Below are 14,455 nucleotides of genomic sequence, written 5' to 3' on the forward strand. Positions count from 1 at the left end.
GTTTGGTGAACGGCTCCAAATTTTCTTCAACTGAGAGTCTCCAGACTGATTAACGAGTGAAATCTTGAAAGCTCGCAAGATCAGGATGGTCTCACGAGGCTAGGAATATTGTCCTTTTAACATCCTAAGCAAAATAAACAAAATCAAAGAAGTGTCCTACCATGACTTTAAAGCTGATCCCAGTGGGAAATTAGTCCCACTGGGATAAACTACACTTCTGCCTACATTTACCCCTTAACAATCTTATATCCCCATTTTTGACAGATGTAATTTCCCATCTTTGCCTCTGCAGTTTAAACAAAAGGCAAAAAGCTCAGTTTTTTTCAAACAACACAACGTTCTTGATGTATTAGTGCTCTGCAGCAGGAGGGTGGGCCATTTTGAAGAGGCTTCTTCTACACTTGCTCCCTCTTTCTTCCTCTCATTATATGTTCATTTTCCCGACCATCCACCATCTCCTTCAATCCCTCTCTCAATTTGCCCCAAAGCAGAGGTCCATCTTGAAGTGTGGCATCAGAGCGAGGAGAGCCCCTCTTTCCCTCAGCAGCACAACTTCTTGCTACAGTAACAACTTGCCGCTCCATCAACTTGTCCCTCCCCACCCCCAACCCTTCTCTGTCGCCTCTTTCTGTTTTCCAAATCGTCTGTTTCAATAGTGTTGGCACTCTGGGGAGAAAACTTCCTCAGACTGCAGTCAGCTCCATCCAAACTATTCTCAACTTTGTCACTCTGATTGTTTGGCTCCTATTGTTAAGTGCTAAGTTAGAGCATGAGAAAGTCTCCACCATGTCTTCTGTGTTCAATTCATCAACAAATAAAAAATGTCCTCCCTCCATCTGCGACCCTTTCTTTTCTTTTTTATTCAATCTTATCCAGTGTGTTGTGCGATGCAGGAATATAGGAATTTAGAATTCCTTTATTTGTATCTTTTTTAGTCTTTCAGTTTGTTCTGCTATAAATAAATAATTAAAATAAAACTTCTATAAATAAAGGCGAACATAAACAAATCACCTCCAGTTTACACACCTATCTTTCAAACAGAGCTTTTATAATAGAGCTGAGACTGTTAATCTTTAGCACAGCTCTTATAATTGGAAACATTGATGGACTTTAATTCATCAGTCTCCATGTTTTGTTTGTGCCTTGTGTTTTCTTTTGTTGCATTTATCGAGTGCTTTTCAGCAATGACACAATAGCCTGCTGTTTTTGCTTTCTCATCGCCCTGAACCTTTTCGCATCAACAAAGCTTATGACCCCTTTATGTTGAAAGCGATTGTTGGTGCCTTGTTTGACATCAGTGCAGCAACAAGGCTCTTAATTACAAATCGTTGGCTGAATATTAGATTTCTACAGAATTGGAGCTTAAGTCTGATGTTTTCCTTTTTCTTTACAGGGCTTTCGATTTGCCGAAACCATTAAGATATCGCTGCTGTATGCATCTAAGGGGATTTTACTGCAGTCAAGATGATTTTCAATATTCCAAACAGTGTTTTTGTAGCTGCAGCATTATTTCCCTCCAATAAGTATTTAATTCTGGCATTCACCAACAGAGTTTAAGTGTAATAAATGATTATTTGTGAAGATTTTTTTCTACACTCACATTTACATTTAGGGTTGTTTTTTTTTTTCACAGCTTTTAAAACCAAATGGACAACAGACCAACCTGATAACTACAGTGTGCAATTTTCCTCCACAAACAACTCCTGTGGGAAGTTTCTGGATAAAATCATGGTTGTGGCTTTAAATCCGAGCTCCTATGTCGCGCTGTGAGGCAGGTATGGCTGTTGTTAGATTCTTGTGAGCAAAAATAACCTGCGATAAACTTCTGACAGTGTTTGATATTTAGACATACTATGTCACACTGTTGCAGCTGCTACTATACGAGCTTTTTTGAAGGATCAGCCAATAGGAATACAGCTGCAGGCTGAGAAGTGCCACATAAAGATTCAATAGAGGAAACAAATGCAAGGTGATCTATTTTCAGGATTTTGTATGATCTGCAGGATAGAACTATGTACAGAAAGCTGTGTAACATATAGACATAAACTTAAAATAAATCAGTAGCCTAATAAATGTAGTGGTGTTGCATTGGGTGTGTTGAACTGTTTTTAAACATCAAACAATGATTTATAGAATAGATTTTCAACGATTGGAAACCTCAATCATTTTAATCATTTGGATCACAGAACAGTGATAATTTATAAAAGGTAAAGTGCTTAGCATGGGATGTCGATACTGCCAAGTAAACAAAAAAGTCTCTCTCCAATCAGACAAACATATCTTATCAAATCAAATAAACATGGAGCTTCGACCAGAGCTACTGGCAGATGGCTCTGGTGGCATCTCCATCAACTATGCATGTGGGTCTGCATCTGTAGTCACAAATCGGTGAGAGCTTTTATCATTGTTCTCTTACTGTGGAGATAATTTGGGCCTCAGCATATTTTTCTTCCTGTTGGATTATTTCTTTATGCAACTGAAACCCATTTGTCCATTTGGACCAACTTATTTCTTTTCCCTCACTTTTAAAAAGGACACAGGGTTTATAGAGGCATGACTAACTCTAATTCAATGCTATTTAATGCCCTTTTAATGCTCTTAGAAATAATTTAATGCCATCAACAAGTACCCATTACTCTCAAATAATACACATATATATAAAAGAGAACAAAATTTTTCATCGACAGGCTGCAGCCATGTCCCGAATTCCACGTTTTCCAGCCACTTTTGTTGAAATGAGCATTTTCTAATTCTCTAGCTTTTTCTCCGCCTCGAGCTTCTTTTCCAAACATACGGATTTACGATCAACCGGAAGCAGTTCCACGAAAACACATGAAACAAGTTATATCTGATATGATATATCTGACAAAATTGTTTTTAAAAACTTTTTTTTTTTACATTTTAAATGCCATGATAATCACATTAAATGAATTATAATGCCAATAAGACCTTAATTTAAAAAATAAAAATTGAATGACTTTTAACAATTTTTAATGACCCTGTATCATAGTAGAATGGGTCATGAGGGGAGCAGTCTCAGAAGAGATGCCAAAGTGTCACCAGACACCCCCTTCAGCTCTTTTGGGGAAAGCCTGGGGCGTTTCAGGGCCAGAAGAGAGACAGAGTCCATCCAGCATGTCCTGAGCCTTCTCTAGGAGGGATGTTTCTGGAATAACTCAAGAGAGAGGCATCAAGGGGACATCAGAAACAGATGTCTGAGCCCCACTAGCTAACCTCTCTCGATGTGGAGAAGCAGTTCTGCTCCAAGTCTCTAACGCATGGCCCAATTCCTCATGCCCGGCCACCCTGCAAGGAATCTCATCCTAGTTGCACCCAGACCTAGTTCTTCTCTTTTGGTAAATGTATACTGAGCGGTAATTCGAGAGGTTTGCCTTTTGGTTAAGCTGTCCTTACCACAGCTTAGATGTGCAGCGTTGATAACAGCAGCAGCCTCACCAATCTGTCTGTCGATCTCCCGCTTCATTCTTCCCTCAAACACAAACAAGCCACTGAAATATACCTGAACTCCTCTATTTGAGGTGCGAAGTTGAATTCCATCAAAAGAGGACAAGCCACTCTTTTTTTTGGTTGAGGACTTTGGATTCTGACTAGGAAGAGTTAATCTTCATCCCTGCCCCTTAATAATGAGCTGCAAACTGCCCTGAGTGCATACTGTAGCTTTCCAAAGAAAACACTTTAATTTCTTATTGGACTGTTTCTTATTAAACCTGTTTGACTGTGGTTTGGTTTTGAGGAGGATTTCAGATCGAGGAGTAAAACATTTAGCACTAACATCATCACCAAGCCCGCCAACGTGGGGGGGCAACCAGGCCAGTTGTCCCAGGAAAAGGGTAGAGGGCCCCTGAATCAGCCCATACATCTTTTACCGCAAATATTATTTTTTTGAAGATGTTTGCTAGCAAATTTTAACTTTATTCTTAATTTTCATAAAATCTTTTCCAATTATTCATTTATTTTGATTATTCACTGCAGTATTGGGAAGTACCCCCACCAGCCATTCCTTCTACGCAGTTCCTCTGATGTTTGTCAAGCTGCTGTACATAAGGCTGGCTTCGCTGCAGGTTGAGAGAGAGAAATACAGAACCTGAATCTTTCCCTCCATTCATGGTCAGGCAGAACGCTCCATCACTTTTACATGAAGGGTAAAGCAGCTCTCACTTGAAGCTGCAGGAACAGCTTTAGATTGAACAGAACTTCAGATCATCCTCACCTGCAAACGCATGAGAAAGGCGGTCATAGCTTGTAAGAGCTTTGATGGAGCAAAAGACTCAGCCGCTTCGGTCAAGGGTTTCTTCCCTATTTTGTTAGATTAGGTTCTAATTAAGGACGGACCAATGGGTATTGTTAAGAAGTTGACAAGTTTTGAATCTGACTGAGCTGATTACATGGCGCATCCACAGCTGCAACAATGCTTTTCATTTTCACTTTATTTTTTAGAAAATAATCCAACATTAAACAACAATATCAAAACAAAAAAACCAACAATTTACCAAAAAAAAAGGAATAGGCTGAAGCAAAGCTTATTATTGCCTACCCTATTTTCTACTTACAACCTTTACAACCTACCAAGTTCTTTACTGCGTATATTAATATTCAATTCTACATAACATAGGATTTTATCATTTTACATTTTAAAGCCCTTTTAAAATTCACCAAGAAAGGACATAACTTTAAATCATCATTCAATTCATTCCACATTTTCACACCAATAACTGAAACACATCTAGACTTTATCTGGATTCCAATATAAACAATATTTATTCTCTCTTAACTTAAATAATTTCTGAATACCAGAAGGAAGACTTTTGTTCACTGCTTTATGCATTATTTCCAGTATTTCTATATAAACAATGTCTTTTAATTTTAATGTGTTGCTTTAAATGAAGAGTTTATCAGTTGGTTCACGGTATTCCACTTTATTAATAAGCCTTATAGCTGTTTTTTGCAACTTAACTAACTTATCAATAATTGTTTTATTTGCATTTCCCCATACTTCTGAACAATAAGACAAATAAGGCATAACCAAAGAGGAATATATAATATGCAGGCCTTTAATATTTATTAAATCTTTTATTTTGAATAATATTCCAATAGTTTTTGCAATTTCATTTCTAATATATTCTATGTGAGGCTTCTAACTAAGTTTGTTGTCTATAATAATCCCTAAAAAAATTTTCTCATAAACTCTTACAATTATAACTCCATATATACATAACTTTACATCGTTATAGACCTGATAACCAGAGAATACCATAAATTTAGTTTTCCCTTCTATAATCAAACCATGTTTTCAACTTAGCTAACTCTTTTTCTATCGTTTTTATTATTTAATCCAAATTTTTCCCAGAAAAAAATAGATTTGTATCATCAGCAAACATTATAAACTTTAAATGACTGGATACAGCAAAAATATCATTTAAATAAAGGATAAATAATATATGTCCTAGGACGAAGCCTTGAGGAAGACCAAATTTTACTATGCCTGTTTGTGACTTTGTGTTATTGCTTTGTACATATTGTAATCTATTACTTAGATAACTTTTTAACCACTGGTATGTATGTAACCCCCTGTAGGCCATACAGTTCACATTTACCCAATAGTCTTGCATGATCAATGGTAACAAATGCTTTACATAAGTCAATAAACACATCTACGGTATTAAGTTTCTGGTCAACAATGCTGCGGTGGAAAGGAATAGATAGATAATAAAGGTGTTGACCAGAACATTTTGTGGTCCAATTTAAACGTGTCACACAAGTAGAAATCACACAATTTAAAATCTATTAAATTGATCAAATGCAACTGGAGCAGGTATGGAAAGCCAAATGTGCCACAAATTTCATAAATTAAAAACTGGAAAGATCTCTATTTCCTGCCAATTCTGTCAGCTGGCCTGATCACCACCATCTCTCTCTGACAACATCCTAGGTTCTTCTTCTTTTTGATAAAGTTACTTATTGGCATTCATTATATATCACACAATGTGCACACGTCAAACTTAATGTGGTACCAAAGATGATTAAATCCATGCAGCATATAGTGTCCTAGAATAATCTGATTAAATTTCTCAAATGCACACTATAAAATGGGTATAATGAACAATTCTAAATTTGTCCAGTTGGAGTTATCCAGTGTCGGCAGGAACAGAGGTAGGAAGCGGCCAAGGATGGCCATTGGCCACCTCTGTTGCCATCCCTACCAGGGGCTTCTTTAGACTGACTAATTCAGCAATTTAAGAAGAACCATTTCCCTCAAAAAACAGTGAAATCTCCTAACTGATTTTAATTGCATAATTTGACAAACTGATAGCAGAAGTACAGCAATTAATCATTTGCATCAATATATTAACATAAAGATGACAAATACAGATTTCATGCTCTTCTCAAAACTATATTTTGTGTTTTGTGGAGGAGAAGGGAAGTTATGTCTCTGCATTTGTCAGATACATTTTATGCATATATTATGCACAGCCATAAATGATTAATTCAGACAGAATCAATGCATAAATATGTGTGTAGATTTATTTCAAAGAGCTTTGTGAAAATCTAGCCTGTTCTTGTGATTAATTTGAGAAATATGGATGTTGTACTCTTTCATGTTCCTGCTGGTAGTGTGGGATTAGTGTAGACCAGTGGTCTCCAACCCTGTTCCTCAAGATCTACTGTCCTACAGATTTTAGATGCATCCCTGCTTCAACACAGCTGAATGAAATGATTGATTACCTTTTTCAGCATGCCATCAAGTTTGATGAAGGCTTGGTTAAAAAGCCATTCATTTAATTAAGCTCTGTTGGAGCAGGGGTGCATCCAAAACCTGCAGGACAGTAGATTTGAGGACCAGGTTTGGAGACCACTGGTGTAGACTGACCCTGAACTGGTTTTGGCATCTATCAGTTTTTGGTTAAACCTTCAAGGCACATTGCTCCCTGCCTGGCAGCCCTAGGGAAATTTTTCTGGCTCCACCATGCGTGTCAGATCAATGAAAAAGCTCAATGGATCAAATATTTTATACTAACAACAAAACTTTCTTTGAGAAATGTTCAGAGTTTAGGGAGGAGAGTTTTTCTAATGTTATTTTGCATATTTATATCATTACTATTTACTAAAAGATAATTTTAAAAAAATGTCAAAGCATTTTTTCCTCCACTTTGTTTAGTCTAATTTTGCCATCTGGGTTTCATGAATGACTGAAGCAAGCCCTTGGCTGGATGTAAATGATTTTTCCGTCCAATAAATTGTCAATTCCATTTTGAACTCACTTAGCATTCTCAAACAACTTCTGAGCATCATCTTCCAAGCTGGTCCTCTGTACTGTAGTAACAAACCATCTGGCACGTTACATCATGTTATCACTCTGGCTAAAACAAAGGTAGCCATTTGTCTGAAACAAAGGAGGCGGCACAAATCTGCTGTAGTAATGTAATGGGGAACAGATCGACCACATTATGTAGAGGCAGAAAAAAACAGTATTCCTACTCATCTTTGATACATAAATGTGAAAGCAAGTATTAGCTTTAAAAATATAGTTAGCAGCAGTGGCAGCTGGCCAATAGAGGGCGCTACGGCGCTGCCCAACCCACCTGATGACCCTGATTAAGACATAAAAAAATATATATTTTTTATGATTTAATTTTAAATTAACATTTAAAACATTCCAAAATATATTTTGAGATGTGCAAGATACATATTTAATATTTAAAGAGGTACAGCATCATTCCATTTTTCGTCAGATTGGTGACATATTTCCGCCCTCGGGCGCTAAAATCTTTGCCCATTGACTCTCGTTAAAAGTTGTAAATGCGCAGTAGCTCCTCTAGAATACAAAGGTATAGGAGAGCTTGGGGCGCAGCTCTGGTGCGCCCCGAGTTGACAGGAAGTGCGTTTGCTCACCACCTCCTGACACAGTGGAGACTTTTTACGGGTGATTGACAGGTCGAGTCGCGGGAGTTGGAGAGAGAGAGATAGATGGCGCAAGAACCGTCCTTTACCAGGACCTGGTTGATCAAGAAGGCTTGGCTAACTGTATTTAGCGAGGCTTATGCTACGTTCACACCGGATGCAGCAGGAGGAGCAAAATCGCGTCTGCTGCTTCCTTTTTGCTGCTTACACCAGTTTAGTTCTGACGCCTAGCTGAAGCAGCTTTGCTGCCCTGGCTGCGCTGACCAAAAAGTGGGTCTAACGCGCGTTCGGCGGAGCTACTTTATCCTTTCTTTGCCTCTTTGCCTTGCCTAGCGTCGCGCGCGTCAGATGCTTAAACGCTCCCGACGCGCTGCTTAAGCTGCACAGACGCGCTGCGCCTGCTGCTCAAAATGCGCCGCGGGACTTTTTGCTGCGCCTTGATGCACGTCAATCATTGACTTTGCATGTAAACTCGCTACTTCTGCTGCGTCCGGTGTAAACGCAGCATAACACTTTATTCTGCTCTCCCTGCCACCTTTTTCAAATGTCAGGATCTGACCCAGCATGGATAAAAACAGGCAGGACTGATTTAAAGCACTTTTTTTGATAAACACATTCTTAGAAAATAAATACTTTTTATATATTAAAAAAATAATAATAATAAAAAAAAGCTGACTAATACCTTCTCCATTATTAAACTTGTAGATATTTTTTTTTTTATTTTGCTTTGTGACACAATATTGGACCATGCAAAACACAAGTTTATCTTCACAAAGCCATAGAAGGGCAAGATTTATGTACAAAAATTAAACTCTACATGAAATGATATTTTGTTTTCATAAAGTGTTTTTATACTGTTTTTTTGTTGTTGTTGGCATTCATATAAATATACTGGTGTGATAACTTAGTATACGTTTGATTGTTTTTTTTTATATACGTCTGTTTTGAATTCATAGATCCCCCCTGTGGGAAACTCCACCAGCCGCCAATGGTTAGCAGTGGATGCTAATTGCTGCGATAAAATGTATGATGTTTCTCTTTCAAGTTTTTTATTTAAAACCATGCAACCAAAATGGACCCCACCAACATACCTCTTTTCTCTCCAAAGTACAGAGTCTGTTGTGCAGTGTTGGACCACTGCAGCGAAGAGTTGTCGGTCTCTGTCACCGTACAGGTCAACGTCACCGTGCCACCGACGGACACCGTTTCATCTGAGGTCGTAGGCTGTAGCGGATCCTCATCTAAGCAAGAAGAGGAAGAAGACACAAAAAACAGTTAAAGTGATTGCAACACTACCCTTAATTGTAAATACAATCGAAAATAGTATCACACGGCACCCGAATCAGATAAACCCACAAACTGCGTTACTCGCCTCCCTCCCTTTTTTTTTTCTCTCAGTCTCCCACTGCCCATGTCTTTCTCTGCTTGTCAGATTATCTATACATCTCTATCTGTCTTTCTGAGAGCACAGACACAATGTGCGCACACACTGACATCTTGTCAGAGGGACAAAAAAAAGCTGACAAATGGTTATCTGGTTGTATGTCTGCAAGGCCAATGTAGGAGCAATGAGTCAGTGGCACCCAGAGCCTGAACGACCTGGGGGACTTGCAAAGATGAAGAGGCTGTGGCAGACATTGGCTCTCCACAGGTCAAACAAACAACAAAGCCAACTCATATCGCTAATGAGTTTTTTTTAACCCTTTTTCTTGATAGACACGCCAGGTTTTAAAAGGCGTTTATATGTATCAGCTGCAAGCTCAAAGTTATGGAAATGAGTGGGTCGGAGGAAACAAGATTGAGAATACAAATGACCCCCTCATAATGAAGGGATTCAGAGGGCTGGAGCTGAAACGGGAAAACTACTTATAAATGAACCGTTGGGGTGTGTAACAATATTCAAATTGGCTCAAATTATGGTATTTAACAGTGCTCCCTTGATAACGGTTGATGGTGCAGGCTAATTCTACACTGCCTTTAGTGAGGGTGGCAAATGATTTTGTGAATCAGAGCAAGAGATGTTAGCAAAATATGCAAGCCTCCATTTATAGTGAGTAATGATAAACATAACCATTGATGCACCTTTTCCAATGTTTAGGTATAGAGGCTTCGAGCTCAGTCTCCTATACTGGAACATGTTACTGACTTGCTGAAATTGCAGTAATGCTTGGGCAAAACAAAAAAAAAGGCATAAGTGAAGAAAAAAGACCAAGTCAAAGGAGGGAGCATCACATAGGAGAATACGCCTGGAGCGGTCTTCTCACCCCTTAAATACAGCGTGTATAAATAGTTTAATTGGAACCAAATTGTCAAGCAGGAGACGGGTTTATACGGAGCGTGGGGTGTTATCACATCCGCGCACGGCTGGTGGAATTGAATTTTTTTCTTTTTTTCAGAGGAAGAACATCTGCTTAAATGTGCTCCAGCAGAACTCCCATCAAGACATGAAAGAGGATGGGGAGGGGCTCACGAAGTGAGGATGATGAAGAGGAGGTGAGAAAACCATCTACATGTAGCATCAAAAACACATATTTGCCGAACATGAGCCGAGAGGCGCCTGCAGGAATTCTGGACATCTTTTAAAGATGGGAGACGGGTTCAAAATCAGAACACATCAATTATTAGAAGAGGAAAAAAACTTTCGCATTGCCTCTGGGTTGTGAAGATTAAGAGTGATAACAGCCTGTGAGGTATGGCCGCTGCTTGCCAGCAGGATCCAAAGGACTGTTAGACACCAGAAGCCACACATGTCAGGAAATCACTTTACGTTTCAGTGCAGCTCTGACCTTGTGGTAAGTTTATCAAAGCAGCGTGATTGCCGAGGCCTGAATTTGTGGTCAAGTGCCTTGTGGATTAGTGTCTCCTTTAATAGCATCCTGGTCTAATTCTTGTGGCTGATCGCATGAGCTTCTCTACTTGGCATCAACACTTTGAGCAAATTGGCTGTCCCGGGGCATCAGTCATCAAGCCAACCCACAATGAGCTGCGACAAATTACCCAAACTTATGTTGTGCCTTTGGTAGCTACTGACTGTTCCTTCTCAGAATAACTCCTGTTACATTTGTCCAAAACAAAACTCCAATTAGGAACATTTTAACAAGAGAGATGGCATTTAAGACATGATTGAGTGTATGCTTCAGGAATATTCCTAATATAATACGGCCTATTTATTATGAGGGAGCTGTCAGCTTCAGCTTTTATGATCACTTAATGAAATATGTAGATTTATGTTAGTTTTTGTTTTTCTTTCTTTAAAATGATTCTCTGAAAGTAAAACGGTGTCTTGAAAAAATATTTTTTCCAGTATTTTCTAGACTTTTTCACAACATACCCACAAATTTTAATGGTTTACAGTAAACAATTATATAGGGTTGTTGCTTTTTTTTCTAACAGAAAAATAAAAATGTGTGGCATACTTTGGTTTTAATGGGGTCCAAATTTAGTCTGTTAGGATAATAATCATTGATGATGTGTGAGTTTATTACACCTGAATATTAGCTGCCTGTTGCATGTCAGAACTGATGTTTTCCACAATAGTTTATCTAATTAAGACAGTTAAGACAGTATAATCTTCATCCTGTACGCGGCAAAGCTTTGGAAATGGAATGAGAGCGGTGTCCTTCAGCTAAGAACAAAATGTAATATTTTGATAAGGCTGGAGACATGGATGTCTCCTCATCTGCTAAAGTGTATGATGTAAAATGTGATGATTTCGCAGACTGGAGATGTTTAAAATGCTTCTTTAACTGTTTATTGGGGCCACTTCCAAAGAAGTGAGCCCGCTTGGTAAGCAGCTGCCTTCTGTAACTCAAAGCAACTTCTACAATCTGAGCAAAATTACAATTTCTATCAAAATCTGTTGTCATGTCTTGTGGTTATTTAATACATATAAATTATGAAGTGTTATTTGAAGAGTTTGTTCAGAATGATCTATTTTCAGGAAAAAGAGCCGGAGAGAGAAAGCTCCAAGGTGCAGACACAGAGAGCCTCTCTTTAACAGTCCGACCACCTATTGCTGCAATTACAGCTTCAAATCATTCAGGTTAAGTCCCAATCAGATTATCTAGAGACTGAAATTGTTCCTCACTCTTTGCAAAACTGCATCAGAAGGAGTCAGAATTAAAAAACAACAGTTTTCAAAAATGTTTAAAGATTTTCAATGGATTTTGAGTCTGGAGTTTGATTGAGAACTTTTAAGTGTTTTGCAGCCTCAAAGAGACTTTCTTCATATATAAACATCACCACAGCATGCAGCTGATATCACCATGTTTTCCAAGGTGATAGTTATTCAGGGAAACATGTGATATTAATTGACCGGCCTAGTATAGTTTTTATTTTGCATGTACTGTAGGCAAAAACTGTACATTCTGCTTTGATGAACCAGTGTGTGTTTTTCCTTGGTTCACTGTGTTCCCATCATTGCTGGTAACAAGCAGTGAGGAAGACTTTTTAAGGCTTTATTTGGTGCATTTCTTCTTTCCACTCATCTGTAAAAGTCCTATTATTGGATCACATGCCTAAGAGTTGTTCCGTTGACAAATTCTCCAATCTGGCCTGTTAATCTGTGCATTCCTTCTAAAGTTATCACAGTCCTCTTTGGTGCTTCTTTTCCACAGGATTCCTTACATGAATGCTTGTGGATATCAAGAGAAAAAAGTTGTCATGTTGCTGTCAGATTAACAGAGATTAGGCGTAAATTTAATCGGGTTCTCTAACAAAGTTTTGAAATGAATTTTAATCTTAGCTCTAAATGGTTTTGCGGTCGAAGAAGCAAAAATCTGAAAGCAGAGGTTAAATCTCATTCATTTAATAGCAGCATGTCTGAGCAAAGCATTCAGGTTTTATCAACTCCAGCTCTACTCCTCACCTAAAGATCAGACTGCAGCTCGTCACAGGACTTTTTTTTTTCTTTTTTCAATTAATGTACGCTAATAAATAAAAGGTTAATCTTCCTCAATGGACTCATAAAAGCTGAAACAATTTAATGATGATGAAATGGCCCTCTGCATATTAAATCTGAAGGTCCATTAATGCATACAAATCATTCAGAAGTTAGGCAGCATATGAAGATGGCAACTTTGTTAGCTCTAACGGTCAAAAATTAATCAAAGATAAATTCTGTCTTAATTAAGCTGGAGCACAGTGTGGGTAGAATCAAACCACATTAGGATAATTTATCAAACACTGCAAAATGTTTTAAATGGACTTGAGCCATAGCTTATGAGATGGGATGGGTGGAGTCAGCAAGGTCCAGATATGAGTGGGAGCCACACAGATTTTTAAGTTCATAAAAAGTTTGTTTGTTTGCAAACTTTATAGGCTGTAAGTGCAAAGGAGGAGCATCATCTGCCTTTTCACAGAAATGTTCAAAAGTCATGGCTGCATTGGGTACAGATGTAGAGCTGTTTGTTTATTTGAGGAGCCCAAACAGCAAAGTTTAAGGAGTGGACGGAAGTTCAGTGTTAGTTTAATCTGGCTCAACTCTCAAGCTGCAAAAATAAGAGGTGCAACCTCTCCATCCTTTGCAGATGTTGAGGTTCAGCGTTGGCCTCTTTTATTCTCTCTTTAAATCCCATTTCTTCATCTCCAACTAAAGCTGTAAGCCAGAGGAAGACACGGGTATTTAAAGCAAGTCAATTTACACCCTCCCTATAGCCAGCAACAAGGTGAGAGAACGCAGAGGTAGAAGGCTGACTGGGATATCAAACGAATCGAGGCAGGGAGGGAGCGCCAACAGACAGGGAAAGATGGATGGATAAGGGTATGCAGAGGAGGCTGGGTGGCAAAACGAGGTGGGAATCCGGGACTGTGTGAAAAAGGAGGGAGGGTAGAGGAGTGAGACAACAGAGGGAGCATGAGGAGCTTGAGGGCTCTCCAGCGTCGAGAGACTGAAAAATATAAAGACAAGATTTTTACTTTGAAAAGAGGATTATTTGTTTCTGTTTCTTTTTTTTATCAGAGTTAGATAAGACGACTTCATACAGTATGAGTATGTTTCCTAAATGTCCTCTCCTCTTCATACAACACAAAGGTATATAAATTTGCTCTATTTGATTTTATTCTAATGCCTTAACAATTACAACGGAGAAGCACATTGAAGGATCGTCGCACATCAATACATGCAACTAAAAAAAGAATAGTGAAGCATTTATGGTAAACAGCCTGTGCTTCTTTAGCATCATCAAATCTGAGGATTCGACAGTGCTTTACATTATAAACAGTAATTCCCTTATATTCTAAGAGTAGAAAGCTACAGTACCATGTACCAACCAGGCACTCTGACAAACAACAGAAAGGACTCAAACCAGCAACCCAGCAGCTAGAAGCTAACCCCTACCTTCTGAGCCATCCTCATATTTATGATCTGCTTACTAGTAAATAGTCCACAAGTGCGCAGTTACAATGCTGATGCTAGATATAAAGTTTTATGACAGAGCTTTTAAAACTCATGGGGAATAATGGGCAGATCATGAAGAACAAAATGGAGGAGGAGAGGAAATGTGGCCTAACTGCTACCAAATTTGTCAATAAAAGG

General features: G+C 38.6%; 1 protein-coding gene across 2 annotated transcripts in view; it reads right to left on the reverse strand.

Moving 5' to 3' along the window:
* Positions 1–14,455, reverse strand: part of cadm3 (cell adhesion molecule 3) — a 177,043-nt gene that overhangs the window by 105,391 nt on the left and 57,197 nt on the right. For both annotated transcript variants that reach the window (XM_015387098.1, XM_015387087.1), the window contains exon 3: positions 9,012–9,161. In XM_015387098.1, coding sequence (XP_015242584.1) covers positions 9,012–9,161 — 150 coding nt within the window. The remainder of the gene's footprint in view (positions 1–9,011; positions 9,162–14,455) is intronic.

Source organism: Cyprinodon variegatus, unplaced genomic scaffold, assembly GCF_000732505.1.
Source record: "Cyprinodon variegatus isolate N-32 unplaced genomic scaffold, C_variegatus-1.0 Scaffold17, whole genome shotgun sequence".
NCBI lineage: Eukaryota > Metazoa > Chordata > Actinopteri > Cyprinodontiformes > Cyprinodontidae > Cyprinodon > Cyprinodon variegatus.